This window comes from Larimichthys crocea, chromosome VI, assembly GCF_000972845.2.
Source record: "Larimichthys crocea isolate SSNF chromosome VI, L_crocea_2.0, whole genome shotgun sequence".
In the NCBI taxonomy this organism is placed as follows: domain Eukaryota; kingdom Metazoa; phylum Chordata; class Actinopteri; family Sciaenidae; genus Larimichthys; species Larimichthys crocea.
In genome coordinates, this window is record NC_040016.1 from 25691515 (window position 1) to 25707284 (window position 15770).

The 15770-nt window shown below is 46.3% G+C and overlaps 1 protein-coding gene and 1 pseudogene across 1 annotated transcript in view; both read right to left on the reverse strand.

The window, feature by feature from the left end:
- Window positions 1-862: 862 nt before the first annotated feature.
- Window positions 863-8722, reverse strand: LOC113745904 (pyruvate dehydrogenase [acetyl-transferring]-phosphatase 1, mitochondrial-like; annotated as a pseudogene).
- A 322-nt stretch (window positions 8723-9044) lies between these two features.
- Window positions 9045-15770, reverse strand: part of rnf123 (ring finger protein 123) — a 45786-nt gene continuing 39060 nt past the window's right edge. The window contains 3 exon segments of the mRNA XM_027278964.1: window positions 9045-9723; window positions 10792-10877; window positions 13617-13711. Of these exon segments, the coding sequence (XP_027134765.1) occupies window positions 9624-9723; window positions 10792-10877; window positions 13617-13711 (281 nt within the window). The 3' untranslated portion in view covers window positions 9045-9623.

The window sequence follows — 15770 nt, forward strand, 5'->3', positions numbered from 1 at the left end:
AACCTCCAGAGAGGAGCGGAGCAGGATGACATCTGATGGCTGAGAAAACAAGAACATGGAGTGACCAGAAGGTCTGAATGTCCTTGAAGGCAGCAGCTGTGACAGTCAGTGAACCGCCACGACACAAACTCACAAACGTTGGGACGAAAGACTAAAGACTAATTGAGTACTCAACTGAGACGTGATCGGTTCTGATGAGTGGATCGGTTTCTGATGACGTGGATTGGTTCTGATGAAAACACTTCCTGTTCTGTAAATTAACCGGTGATCGAATCAATAAAACTGAGTGATACAAACTGTTTAATGAAGTTTACATTTAACCTGCTGATGATGTCATGATCATAGTTCAGGTGTTTGTGGTGCAGGTTAACAGAGTCAACAGTCCAATTAAATGCGGTCACTCAGCATAAAGAGTGTAAACGGTAAACACCTGGACGTGGAGCTGTTTACCTCCGGTTCTGTCAGGCCAACCAACTTCATGATGTCATCAACCAACATCACGGGACGGGGCCTCCAACCACCCCCCCCATTTTGAGTATTGCCCAGTGATTGAGCTCTGTGAGCTGCGGATGCTGTCTGATTGGTTGGATTGAAGTTGAACTGTTTCTAATCAAGAGTTTGATTTTGTAAGATCAATAAATTTTATTTTTAAGTCTCCAAACGGCTCACAGGAAGTGATGCTGTACCCCTGGACTCTGATTGGCTGGACGGTGTGGTTCACATAGATAGATGTATGAAGATATACAGTACTTACACACACGTACAGTATGTATATGTGTATATGATATTAACAGTATGTTATTTTTTATTTAGAATCAAACAATGAACAGTTTATTGAACAGACGTTCATATAACGTTCTCGTTAAAGGTCCAGTTCGTTCAGGTGGACCACAGTGATGGTGATGTCATCACGGTACCTTCGGGCCAGTTCGTCGGCAGGCTCAGCATCTTGGCCAGACGGTTTGGTGCCACTGCTCCGTACCCGTCATCCCCCGAGGGCGTGGCGAAGCAGGTGGGTGCCGGTGTTCTGGTCCTCCAGCACCGACAGAACCCGTCCCTCCGCTCCAGCAGGAGTCGCTGCAGGCTGCCCAGCGTCATGCCCAGACCAGGAACCATGGGTCTCTGCTGCTGAAGACCTGAACAACAACAACAAAACACTTCAACTGTTCACACTCACACTTCAACTGTTCGACCTGACACTTCAACTATTCACACTGACACTTCAACTGTTCGACCTGACACTTCAACTGTTCACACTCACACTTCAACTGTTCGACCTGACACTTCAACTATTCACACTGACCTTAACTGTCACACTGACACTCAACTGTTCACACTCACACTTCAATTCAACTGTTCACACTCTACACTTCAACTGTTCACACTCACACTTCACGTTCAACCTGACACTTCAACTGTTGACCTGACACTTCAACTTCACACTCACACTCAACGGTTCGACCTGACACTTCAACTATTCACACGACACTTCAACTTCACACTGACACTTCAACTGTTCACACTGACACTTCAACTGTTCAACCTGACACTTCAACTGATTCAACATGACACTTCAACTGTTCACACTGACACTTCAACTGTTCAACTCGTCACTGACACACTTCACTGTTTGACCTGACCTTCAACTGTTTACCTGACACTTCACTGTTCACACTCAACTGTTTGACCTGACACTTCAACTGTTCAACTTTAGAGAACCGTGCTGACTCTGGATCAGAGCAGTGTTCGGTTCATGTACAAATGTGAGGACACAGCAACAGACCTCTTTGTGATCCCACAAACCACAACACAACTTTCAGTAGTCTGCCCTCAGGTGAGCAGATCCAGGTCCAGTGGTTCTGGTTCTGGTTCAGGTGAGAATGGTGACCTGACCTGTCAGTTGTTCTCCGACCAGCTGGACTACGGTCTGTCGGTGCATCAGCCCCAGAGTCCGTCAGTGGCCAGGACCAGGAACTTGTCAGCGGGTCTGATGCGGTGTCGGGTGACCTCGGGCTCGCGCTCAGGTAGGGCGGGGTCAGGTAGTGAGGTGGCGGTGTACGGACCGCCTCGCTGAGCGCGGACAAGATGTCTGGTCGTGTTTCGTAGACCCGTTTCAGCATCCTTGCGCTCCATTTGAAACGGAATCACCAACACGCCAAGCCAAAGGCAGCAGCAGACCCAGCAGGCGGTCGTGTCGGACCACTGTCCTGTGCTCAGACAGCGGGTGTTCCCCAAAATCCTTTGCAGCTCATCTGGGTTTTGTGCGTTGTGGTCATTGGTGAGACTCACCGCTGACCACACCCGTCCTGCTCCTGAACACCCAGCACGGCGGCTGTCCGCCCAGGTTAGCCACGTGCAGGACCCCGTTGGAAATGTGGGCGATGCAGGCTGTGCAGCCAGACAGCGCCACGCGAAGGGGTGAGGACAGAGAGAACGCCTCCTCCAGGAGAGACAACCGCCTGTGGACAGAGAGAGACAATGCTGAAGCAAACTGAATCGCCGTTAGCAGGCAACAGAACAGGAGCACAGCCTTGACACCAACAGGGAATAACGTTACAGTACCAAGGTGCTCATATCACACATGAACACACCTGGGTGAGGACATGGACAGGTGGACTCTGGCTTCCACTGAAAGGTCGTAGTCAAGGCGACGGAAAGCATTGACCAGCGCTGACGCCCCCTGCGCAGTCCTGCAGTCAATCAGAAAGGAGACAGATAATGAAATCACAACATGACAGCATTAAAGCTATGTTCACTTCTGTCAGAAGAACTCAGGTATCTGGTACCAGGTCGGCCAATAGCAGCCAGACAGTACCTGCGTCATCCGGGTCAGACAGATTCTTTGAACCCGTGACATTACCCGCGTCATCCTCCGCCGCCTCGTCCTCCAGCCTCTCCTGCCAGTAGTTTCGGAGGCTGTGGAAGGAGCTTGCTCCCGTCAGGGTGGCGTGATCCGGGGGTGTTTGTGCCACTCCAGCAGTGGCGGTACAGCCCGTCCCCTCCACCGCCCGTTCGAGTCTGCCAGCACTTCAGAGGCAGGGTTGCCACGGCAATGTAGTAGAAGAGTCTCTGGCTGACAGAATGAGCGCACGCCGACCCCGCATGCCCGTCAAACACACCAAACTGCAGACCACCACAGCCCGCAGGCAGGTGGCGCGCTCCGGCGGTCCTCGCCCGGGTAGTTGGATGGCAATATGTTGCTATGGAAACCCAGGACACCGTGGGAGGCGGGGCCTCTGGGGAGGGTGTGCTGTATCGTTGGCCTGGAAACAGATGGACTGATCAGTGATTGGTCAATGGACTGACACCTGAGTGACTTCCCACTTTAAGATGCTTTGATCTGACCCGAGCTCATCGGTCCCACCTCCTGCCCCGCCCTGTACTTCCTGCTCTCACTGCCTGCTGGGTAACGGAGTCTGAGAGACCTTACAGGGAGGAGGAAGGGAGGACAGGGAGCAGTACTGCTGGACCCAAACCTGCAACGGCCACCTATGGTTCCTGTTCTGCCCAGCAGGGCCCGAGCGAGAACCAGAACCAGAGAGAGAACAGAGAACCAGAACCAAAGGGAAAACCAGGAGGATGACACCTGGAAGAGAAAAGAAACCTTTTAGCCTGTTTCTGATCAAATCGAGACACACGTCTCCTCACGTTTAACGTCACACGTTTGAGATCAACAGAACCTTGTGTCATCAAACAGAACCTTGGTCATCCAAATGAATGAATGGAGAGCTAGAAGAGAAAAGGAGAGAGTGAGCGAGCAAGAAGCCGCCGGACAAGAGTAAATGTGGGACTGACTTTTAGTGGTTGGTGAGAGCTGGTGAAATAAAAGGCTGAAAAGACAGACGCCGAGCTGGGCTGACTGCTGCTGGACTAGGCAGTGAGATCAGCTGCTGCTGGGTCTGGTCTGGTTCGGTTCTGGGCTGACTGCTGCTGACTAGGCAGTGAGAATCAGCTGCTGCTGGGTCTGGTTCTGTTCTGGTTCTGGGCTGCTGCTGACTAGGCAGTGATATCAGTGCTGCTGGGTCTGGTTCTGGTTCTGGTTCTGGGCTGACTGCTGCTGGACTAGGCAGTGAGATCAGCTGCTGCTGGGGATGGATGATGATTGGCTGGTAGCAAAGTTGTTGACTCGCTAGTTTTGATCAGAAGTAATGTAAACAGGTTTAAACTGGGCAGTGAAGCCGAGACTCACCGTTGCTCAGGGATTCAGTTAACTCCTGATCCTCGCTTCAGTGAAGATATCAGTTGCTTGATTCCTCATTGGTACTCTCGCAGAGGTCACAACTTTTCACTGAGCTGGACAGGTGTGGACAGGTGTGTTGTTGAAGGTTGTCTGTATTCTGTCTTAGTTTCTGTCTCGGTGGCTCACTGTGACCTTTGACAGTTATCATATCTCAGAATCAGTGATCCATAAACCTGCCTGCGGAACCTGTGTGTGTGTGTGTGTGTGTGTGTGTGTGTGTGTGTGTGTGGTGTGGGTGTGTGTGTGTGTAAAAACTTGCCCACAAAAACCTTTAACAGGGAAAAAAGGTGGAAGAAACCTCAGGAAGAGACAGAGGAGGGATCCCTCTCCCAGGACGACAGACGTGCAATAGATGTCAGGTGTACAGAACAAATCAACACAAACATATTGTACAATTACAAATGACTGATAAGGACAATGAATTACAATGACTGATAAAATGACAATGAAATTAACAATGACTGATAAAATGACAATGAATTACAATGACTGATAACATGAACAATGAATTACAAGAGACTGATAAAATGGATTACAGTAGCAAGATATGGTAGTAATAATGACAGTAATAATATATGTAGTGAACGTCATGCAGGACCACAGCAGCAGCCACGATCCGAGAACCTGCTTGGACGACAGAGCAGAAACCCAGGGAAGAATTTTAGTTAGTGACATGATTATAGACATGAAGGTTTACAGATGGAGAGAGAGAGAGAGAGAGAGAGACAGTCCCTCCTGAAGTCTAATCCTATGGCAGCATAACTAAGGATGACCGAGCCAGCACTAACTAAAGCTCATCAAAGAGGAAAGTCTTCAGTCACTCTAAAGGTGTTGACCGTGGTCTGCCTCCTGAACCCAGAATGGTAGTTGTTTCCACAGAAGAGGAGCCTGACAGCGAAAGCTCTGGCTCCCAATCTACTTTTGGAGACTATAGGAACCACAAGGAACCACAAGGAACCACAAGGAACCCAGCGTCCGAGAGCGCAGTGTTCTAGAGGGGTAGTAAGTATTATGAGCTCTAGATAGATGGTGCCTGACCATGAAGAGCTTTTGTAAGTAAGGAGAAGATTTTAAATTCTATTCTAGATTTAACAGGGAGCCAATGCAAGGAAGCCAGAATGGGAGAGATGTGATCTCTGATCTTGGTTCCTGTCAGAACACGTGCAGCAGCATTCTGAATTAACTGCAAAGTCCTCAGAGACTTATTGGAGCAGCCTGATAACAAAGAGTTACAATAGTCCAGCCTTGAAGTAACAAATGCGTGGACTAGTTTTTCTGCATCCGCCTGAGACACAATGTGTCTGATTCTCACTATCTGAACTCAGATCAGTCATTCAGCTGCTTGTTGTGCAGACATCAGTCCTGCAGGGGGTGGCAAAGCTCCATGAAACAAACATGTGGATCATGTCATGTATGACAAATCAAATCAAATCAAATCAATTTTATTTGTACAGTCCAAAGTCACAAAGTCCATTTTCCTCTGAGGCTTTCCAATCTGTACAGGGAGTGACACCCTCTGTCCTTAGACCCTCGGTTCCAGTGAGGAAAAACTTGCCCACAAAAAACCCTGACACATCGTGTTACCTGTACAGGTGTGTTCATGGATGATAAACAGACAGTCCAATCTGACACCAAGATGAATCATTTCGCCTGCAAATGGAGTTTTATGATAATTAATAATTAATCATCTTTAAAAAGTTTAAATGATGAGATGAAAACTGAAGCCTGTCAGTCTGATGGAAGAAATACTTCAATATTTTACTTCAGTAAAAAAAAAAAAACTAAAACCATAGAGTAGAAAAAAAGATTTAACTAAAACTTTCAATGTATATCTATATAATTTCATGTTTAAATATGCAACTGAGGCATAGGAAAGGGAGGACGCGTGGTTAAAGATTTTTGTTGTTGAAGCATGATTGTCATGTGAATTTTATTATCATCAAGTGAACGTTCATTTTTATCTACAAAGGTCGTCTCAACGTTTTCTTGGGAGTGATTTTTTTCAGTTCATCAGAGCGGTGTTTTGCTAACAGCTCTCCGATTGTTAAATGTTTTGTAGTTTAACATTTCTGTATCAGTTTGTTTTATGTATTAAATCGTTTGTTTTTTAACTAAAACCTGCAGAAAAGTTACAAGAACAGCTTATCGTCTTCAAGTGTTCAGATCATAATCTTCTGTAATGAGCTGATAATTGTCATGTCTTGAACCAATGATGTTTTCTGTTATCCCTCAGTCTTGTCTTTCAGATTGCCTTCCTGTGAGTCATCCTTGCTCCCTGATTACCTGCCTCCCTCATGTGTTGTACCTGTGCCTAAAGGTTCCCCCTCCCCTTTTCCCTCTGTTTAGTCTATGTGCTCTCTATGTTTGTCGCCAGTTCGTCTCGTCTTGTACAGCGTCCCAGCGTTTCTTTGTCGTGCATTCTTGTTTTTGATTACCTGATCTTCGACCTTTACCTGTTTTTTGCCTTATGGATTTGTACTTTCGCCTGTACTCTTTTTGTTTGCACAGCTTGTCTAGTAAAACTTTTTGAACCATCACTTTTGTCTCTGAGTCTGCATTGCGAATCCTTCTGTGAGCCCCTTCTGATAATAGATATAACATCTAATAATGTGTTTCATTAAACACAATTTAACTCAACAGCCTCTCAGGAGATCAATAAATAAAGGAAATAAATATGAATCTGATTGAGTTGATAAGTTAAATTATTGTTCTGATGGTCTTTTTTTTTTTTTTGACGTTTCTTTGGTCAGAGCTGAAACTTTCCACTTGTTCGTGTCCTTGACCCACTAACACACACGTGTGTGCGTGCACACACACACACAGGTTGCATTAGCGGACAGGTCATGTGCTGTTTTCATCGATCAGAGGAAAAAAGCTCCTGTTCCACTATAAATACACACTGCTGCTATCAGTGTCCTCCACCTTCACCTCCTCCTCCTCCTCTTCGTCCTCCATCTTTCTCTCTCTCTGTGTTATTTCTGTCTCGATCTATAAACTCTGAACACTCAGGCTGGTGTCGAGTTTCTGCACTGAACAAGTGACAAACAAACAATGTGAATCCAGTTTCACACATCCATGAAGCTCGTTAAACCTCAGAGTTCATTTACTAAATGAACATCATGCTGTGTGGAAGAAGACCTGTCTGCTCTCACACATTTCTGTATTCCAGCTGAAAAGATGTATATTGTCTTTCATTGTGAAAACACGTCATGTACTTGTGTATGAAATATAAAAAACGAAGCAACTCGTCGTTGGCTTGGGATAAATAATTTAATTCAGTTTGGTTATCAGTAAATGTGCACGCTCACTCACAAAGAAGAAACAGAACACGAGAGTCCGTCATCGTAAACTCGCTCTAAATAAAAGTACCGCTATCAGAACAAAACACACAGAACCTCTGAATACACGTCCTCGGACACAGATCCAAACAGAACGTTTCATTTATCATATTCAGAAATTGTTTCTTACTGTTCTGGACTCAAATAATTCTTTTTTTTTTCTTTATTGGATAAAAACAGAAACTTTTAAAAACAGCAAAGAAAGAAAATCAAGAAAAGAGAATTAGTGAACTCGAGTTCTGACGGAGGATCGCTTCAGCCACAAAAAATATATATATATTATTTAATGTGTAACAGTCTGACACACTACAAACAAAACAGCTGATTTTTATTTTAAATTACAAAAATATAAATTTAAATACAAAGTGGGTGAAATTTAAAAAATGCTTTTTAATTTTTCTATTTTAGATTTTCTATGTGACTAAAAATTTTCAGTGAATTTTTTAATTTTTTTAAATTTCACTCAATGATTTTTGATCTTTTATTTCAATTTTTATTTTTGTATTTTAAAACAAAAATCTGAAAACTGTGAATGAATTTTGGATGTTTAACATTTTCTTAAATAATGAGACTTTATTTTTATTCAGACTTTTAATTTGAATCATCCTCCTGGGCTAGCTGTAGCTTCATATGTATAATTCAGACACGAAATCTGAAAAGGAAGAGAAGGCGAGTTCATGTTTTCTACACATCAACACATTATGAGTGACTGTAAAGTGTGTGTGTGTGTGTGTGCGTGCGTGTGTGCCCCTGCTACAGTACGTTGGTGTGACAGAGCGGTGTGTTGATTTTAAACCTGGAGGATCACGGACAGATTACAAGACAACAGACCAGGTACAGACCTCGACTTCCTCCAGATTACAGCAGAGTTTATGTCTCTGTGTGGAGGTTCTGGTCCAAAACCTTCAGGTCTGTACCTGAAGCCCGGTCAAGTAATCCGTCTGCAGAAAGGGTGAGGTACGAGTTCTCCACTGTTCCCTGCCTGTGTGTATCTGCACGGAGGTAAAGGTGATATACGGTGCACACGTCAGAGAGTGTGTGTGTGTGTGTGTGTGTGTGTGTACCTGCACTGACAGGTGGAGGTGAATTGTTGTGCTAATATGACAGCGAGCTCGCACACTTGAGGAAGCTGCTGTCGTCCCATCGAGTACTTCATGTTTTATTGTTCAGCCACCTCGGTGTGTGTGCGTGTGTGTGTGTGTGTGTGTGTGTGTGTGTGTGTGCGTGTGTGTTCACTGCAGTATAACTTCTATTTAAAGAGACGGGCCATGTCGACATGCGGCATGATTCAGTGGCTGGAGTCTGAAAGTAAACATGTTTGCTGCGAGCAGTCAGAGGATTGGAAGCTTCATGAAACCACCTGAACCAGTTTGTTCATCTGAACCAGGAGACACGATAAAGTTTATCCAAACGAAGCGCCGACGTCCGACACGACGATCGAGGCCAAAAGAATCACAATGACGATATTTTATATAATATTATATATAATGAATATCTACAGAAAAACTTTTAGCTTGTTTGTCTCAAATGAAAGAAACAAAAAGGGAACCACACATATAGAGCAGAAACAAATGGCCTCACTGTGTAACTTTAATGAACTAACAGAATTTAAATCGTGTTGATACTGCACCACTCACAGCACCGTTAGTGTTTGGACCACCAAGAAGAAGGAGAAGAAGAAGCTGTTGGTGACCTGGTTGATGATTGGCTGTTTGCAAACCGGGTCAAACTGGTTCATGATGCAGCTTCTGACAGCGGCCATGTTGAGTTTCAAACCGTCTTCGTGCCTTCTTTCTCCCAATGCATGCTGGGATTTCAGACTTCACGTGAACAGATGTGTGTGTTCAGCATGTCAGGCTGTCATGTGACAGTGAGTGAACTTTACAGACACACACACACACACACACACACACACACACACTGTGTGACATCGGTGAGAAATCTGTGTGTTCACTGAGATGAGACGTTTGAGACACAGGAAGTGTTTGATCATCTGTACAGCCAACGTGTGTGTGTGTGTGTGTGTGTGTGTGTGTGTGTGTGTGTTAGGAGGTGGCGGGCTTGCTGTAGTCTTCGACCCCGGTGATGGTGGCTTTGCAGAAGAAACAGTCCTTGTTGTTCATCAGATGCTGGTTGATGCACGCTCTGCAGACAGGAAGAACAGTCATGTGACACGTGTGAGGTCAGAGGTCACATACTTCTGTGTGTACTGTGTGTACTCGCATCCTCACATAGTGACAGAGTTGACCTGAAGTCTGAAGGACGACGATCAACATCAGGTGTGAGTGTGAACTGTTCGTGAACCTGTTGTTAATTCGTGAAACAAACGGACTTGTGGGTAGGGATGGGAATCGAGAACCGGTTCTTGTTGAGAACCGGTTCTGTGTGTTTCAGTTCCATGGAATCGTTTGGCAGCTTATCTAACGATTCTCTTATCGATTCCAGAAAGCACGACTAATTACGGCACATAACTTCCGCAAGTTTCTCACGTGCAGTGCATCAGTAGTAACAATGTCACCACTCGGTTCAAACGCTCCAAAGTTTGGCTGCATTTCACCAAAACAGACGTCAACAGGGCGACTTGCAAATCATTGCAAAGTGGAGATAACAGCGTCGGGAGGGAACACGACCAACATGCAGAAACATTTGCGCACACAACATGTAATATTTTAAATGAATGTCGTGTTTTTGACACACTGCCTACCATGTTAGCGCCATGTGCTTCTTTGTAAAACATGCTATAACAGTCACATTAAACGAATGCCTTCTGCATCACATTTAGAAGATGACCATGACGAGAGAGAGTCTGCAGCTGTACTAGTACTCGCTCCAGTTCACTACGTCCTCTAGATGATGCTGATCAAACTGTTTGTTCTCCTTTTTTTCCCCAAACGAGAATCGATAAGAGAATCGATAAAGAATCGAATCGTTAAGCAGAATCGATAATGGAATCGTAATCATAAAAATCTGATCGATTCCCATCCCTACTTGTGGGTAAACAGCGGCTCGTGACGCACTCTCAATCTGAACCAGCAGAATCCATACGAGTGCTGAGTCGGCGTGCCAGCTGAGCTAAATCAAGCGCACCTCGAGGAGAACATGAAATATGTATCAAGGTGTGTGTGAAGGCGAGCTGCCCACAGAGCTGCAATCAGCAAACAGCTGACTCACACCATCACGTGTGTGTGTGTGTGTGTGTGTGTGTGCACTCACTTGCAGGACTTGTGTGAACAGGGTTTGAAGATGGCAGAGATGGAGTGAGCGTAGCAGATCGGACAGAGGTCTTCTTCACTCGTCGGCTACGACAGAAGAACAAAACTTAGCTTAGCATAAAGACTGTAAACTGAGGGAAACAGTTATCCTCCTCTCTCCTCCTCTCTCCTCTCCTCCTCTCTCCTCCTTCTCCTACATAGATCATGTCTGGACTCTTGCACTCTCTGATCGATCAGCTGCCTGACCTACAACAGACCAGAACCTGGACCTGTGGTCCGTTAGGTTCAGCTGTGTCCGTTAGGATCAGCTGTGTCCGTTAGGATCAGCTGTGGTCCGTTAGGGTCAGCTGTGGTCCGTTAGGGTCACCTGTGGTCCGTTAGGGTCACCTGTGGTCCGTTAGGGTCACCTGTGTCCGTTAGGGTCACCTGTGGTCCGTTAGGGTCACCTGTGGTCCGGTAGGATCAGCTGTGGTCCGTTAGGATCAGCTGTGGTCCGTTAGGATCAGCTGTGGTCCGTTAGGTTCAGCTGTGTCCGTTAGGGTAACCTGTGGTCCGTTAGGGTAACCTGTGGTCCGTTAGGGTCAGCTGTGATTCGTTAGGGTCACCTGTGGTCCGTTAGGGTCACCTGTGGTCCGTTAGGGTCACCTGTGGTCCGTTAGGATCAGCTGTGGTCCGTTAGGATCAGCTGTGTCCGTTAGGATCAGCTGTGGTCCGTTAGGATCAGCTGTGTCCGTTAGGGTCACCTGTGATCCGTTAGGTTCAGCTGTGTCCGTTAGGGTAACCTGTGGTCCGTTAGGGTAACCTGTGGTCCGTTAGGGTCACCTGTGTCCGTTAGGGTCAGCTGTGGTCCGTTAGGGTCACCTGTGGTCCGTTAGGGTCACCTGTGGTCCGTTAGGGTCACCTGTGGTCCGTTAGGGTCACCTGTGGTCCGTTAGGGTCACCTGTGGTCCGTTAGGGTCACCTGTGGTCCGTTAGGGTCACCTGTGGTCCGTTAGGGTCACCTGTGGTTCGTTAGGGTCACCTGTGGTCCGTTAGGGTCACCTGTGGTCCGTTAGGGTCACCTGTGGTTCGTTAGGGTCACCTGTGGTCCGTTAGGGTCAGCTGTGCATTGTGTCTGACACATCATGTTTTGACCCCTCTCCTCTGTTCTCATGTTGGTCTTCAGGTGTAGGTGGACTGTTGAGTTCTGACTCACATGGTCCGGCTCGTGCCTGGGTGTTCTGCCGTTGTGGGTGGAGCTCAGAGTATTTCCTGGTGGAGATCTGCATGCTGTCTCCAGCCAACTATCAACACCTGTACACATTTTCTCCTTCGAGTGCTCCTTTATTCCTCCTCAACACACAGCACCACCTCTCCTGACACCTTTCACCACCCACAGCTCTGCAGAGCTCAGTTTAACCCTTCATGCTCTGACAGACATTCATGATGGTATGAAGACCAGTAGAAGATGAGGAGAAGACGAAGTGAAGACGAGGAGAAGATGAGAACACAAGAAGAATACGAAGAGAAGATGAAGACGAAGATGAGAACACAAGAAAAAGACAAAGAAAAGACGAAGACGAGGAGAAGACGAGAAGACCAGAAGAAGACAAGGAGAAGACGAGGAGAAGATGAGGAGAATACGAAGATGAGAAGATGAAGACAAAGCAAGGAGAAGACGAGAAGATGAAGAGAAGATGAGGAGAAGACAAAGACGAGGAAAAGACGAAGACGAGGAGAGGATATTGGTATGAAACAGAGGAGAAGATGAAGATGAGGAGAAGATGAGAAGATAAGGAGGAGACAAAGACGAGGAGAAGATGAGGAGAAGACCAGGACGAGGAGAAGATGAGGAGAAGACGAAGAGAAGATGAGATGGAGACAAGGAGAAGATGAGAAGATGAGGAGAAGACAAAGACAAGAAGATAACAAAACGAAGACGAGGAGAAGATGATGATATGAAGACGAGAAGACGAGGAGAAGACGAAGAGAAGAGAAGGAGAAGACGAAGAGAAGAGAAGAGAAGGAGAAGACGAGAAGACGAAGATGAGAAGAAGATGATGGTATGAAGAAGAGAAGACGAGGAGAAGATGAGGGTGTGAAGAAGTGAAGAACCTTCATCATCCTGTCAGAGCAGGAAAGAAAGGACATGAAACATGTTCTGTTATCTGTGATCAGAGACCAGGGCCAGATCCTGGTTCTACTAAAGGGTTCTCAGGTCTGATCACTTGATGAGTGCAGCTGTTGCGTTGTGAGGGACTTCCAGCTCGTCTGCAGAGATCCATTAGTGTGTTTGTGGAGGTCTACCTTCGGGCTCTGCACTTAAACCATCAGCCTGTCCTCAGAGTCGAATAAACTGAACACGATCTGCTCTCAGAGCACTGCGGGAGAACTTTCCTCCCTCTCTCCTCCTCCTCTTATCAATAATGAATCTTCTGTCCGGTCAGTCCGGCTCTGTGGTGGAGTCTGAAGGGGGAGCATCGGATCGGGTTTCCACTGCGGAGAGGAAATGGTTTCTCCTGACCGGGTTCACCCTGAAGGACAAACTGCTGCAAACACTTCTTATTCTAACTCTGTCTGTGCACTTTGTTCATAGATGAACAGGTGAGCACAGGTATGACAGGAAGTGAGGTCAGAGACGCTGAGCTCGAACACACAAACCAACCTTCAAACATCAGAGACTCAAACTTCTCCTACCAGATCATCGACTGTCACAACTCTGACCACGAGTACACCGCTAACAGGAAGTGCTAACAGCTAACAGACACTACCTGACTATGTGTAACATAAAACATCAACAAAGACTCAGAAACGTAATTTGGACAAAAGACATGAAGTGATACTCACAGCTGAACTCGCTGCAGCCTGTTTGGACTCTTCAGTGAGAAACGCCAACATCAGCTCCACCTTCTGTTTCTCCTCCTGACTGATGTAGTCCGTGTCTGTCAGAAAAAACACAAACACGTGTTGAATACAACACAGAGAAAGTCGACATGTTGGGACGTCACGGAGACTACGTCCAGGTTTTAGACAGTCTGCGGGGACGTCACAGACAAAGTTTTTGAACAGAGTTGACTAAACAGATCAAACAGGATCGTGTCATCTCTGGGAAAGTGAGTCCTGCTCTGATCATACTGTGTAAGCTGATCTGAGGGCTGATCCAGGGTCAGTGTGAGAGTAAACAAATGACATCTGGGAAACACTCAGCTCGGATTCACAGATCCTGTTATAGCTGAAGCGCTGAATATAAACCACAGAGCTAAAAGGTGATTTAAAGTATGTCAGGGCGATCCGTTACACTGAGCCACACAGAGAACCCAACAATGGTTCTGTATGTGATCCGATCACAGCATGTGTTCTCCTGATAAACTCCATATTGACCTGAGAATGTGTTGGAGTGAACACATGACGTGTGGACAGCATCCTGTGAGGACGTCGTGTCTCCATCAGTCATATTTGTTCATTAACTAAGTGCAGTAAACGTCACAGCTCCTCCCCCGTCTCCTCCCTCCTTCCTAACATTCACCCTCTCACTTGATGGCTTTCGATTTGTCTTTCCCCTTCCTCCCCCGTCCTTCCTCCCCCCTCTCCTTCACTCAGACATATCTTCTTTCAGTGGAGGAGTCGTAGCTCCTTGCTTTGCTCTGATATTGGCTTGTTGGAGAGCTGCCATGTTGATCTGATCTGCAGGGAGAGGTTACAACCACCACAAGTTAGGTGGAGGAAGATGGAGGAGAGACGAGACTGACACGAGAGCTGGAACAACACGAAGACAAATCATGAAGAAGAAGAACAGAAACAGGAAGAAGAGTTCAGTTTACTTCCTTATTTTCATGTGTTTCCTGTAAAAACACAGACAGGGAGGGACGTGTCGTGGATGCTGATTGGTGTTTACAGCAGCCAATAGCGAGTGTGTGATAGCATTGCAGCTAGTGCTGTGAGCTAGCATCAGCGTCTACCTTCCAGTGAACACGGCTGGATCGAACAGAACCTCTGAACCCAGAACAGAACCACACAACTTCCGAACCAGCACTGTCCAGTCTAACCCCTAAAACACACAGCATCCGGAACGGCTGCGTACTCCGCCAACTCACACATGATCCGTTTGTGATGCGCTCAGGTGCGTCTCCGCCGGACACAGAGCGTCACGAGAACACACGAGATCTCGTGACTTCACGCATAATCACGTGATATTTCCGGCTGTAGTCTCTGTGACTCCTGCGATGACATTCCACGCCGCATCTTTTTTCTGGTGTAAAAAAGGATGTGAGGTGTCATCAATGATTACACCTGAAAACCCCTCACCTGTTGACTTCAGGTCGGCCCCGCCCATTATGACGTGTTCTTGTCATGAAACTCGATCCATTTAAGCTTTAAGCTTTAAGTTAATGCCTCTTATACACCCATTCACACACACACTAATATATCTGGGAAACAAAGCTCTACTTTGCCACATCCAAAATGGCGGCGACGTCGACATACGATTCAGCGCTCAAAAAGGTTATGGGTCAGCCGCCACCAGAAGTAAACAAAACTGCGTTAATTTTTTTAAACGCGTTAATTGTTTAAAATTAATGGACAGCACTAATATATATAAATAAATCTAAATATACGTACATACAGATTCACATATGTGAATCTGTATGTACGTATATTTAGATTTATATAATATGAAACATTCAGAGACATTCAGACACAGAACAGACTCAACACACAGGTGAGTCAAACAGTGAATGGAGTGTGTTCACTGTCTGTAATAACACCAGGACAGACGAGCGTCTGTGGTGCGTTCACCGTCTGTAATAACACCAGGACAGACGAGCGTCTGTGGTGCGTTCACCGTCTGTAATAACACCAGGACAGACGAGCGTCTGTGGTGCGTTCACCGTCTGTAATAACACCAGGACAGACGAGCGTCTGTGGTGCGTTCACCGTCTGTAATAACACCAGGACAGACGAGCGTCTGTGGTGCGTTCACCGTCTGTAATAACACCAGGACAG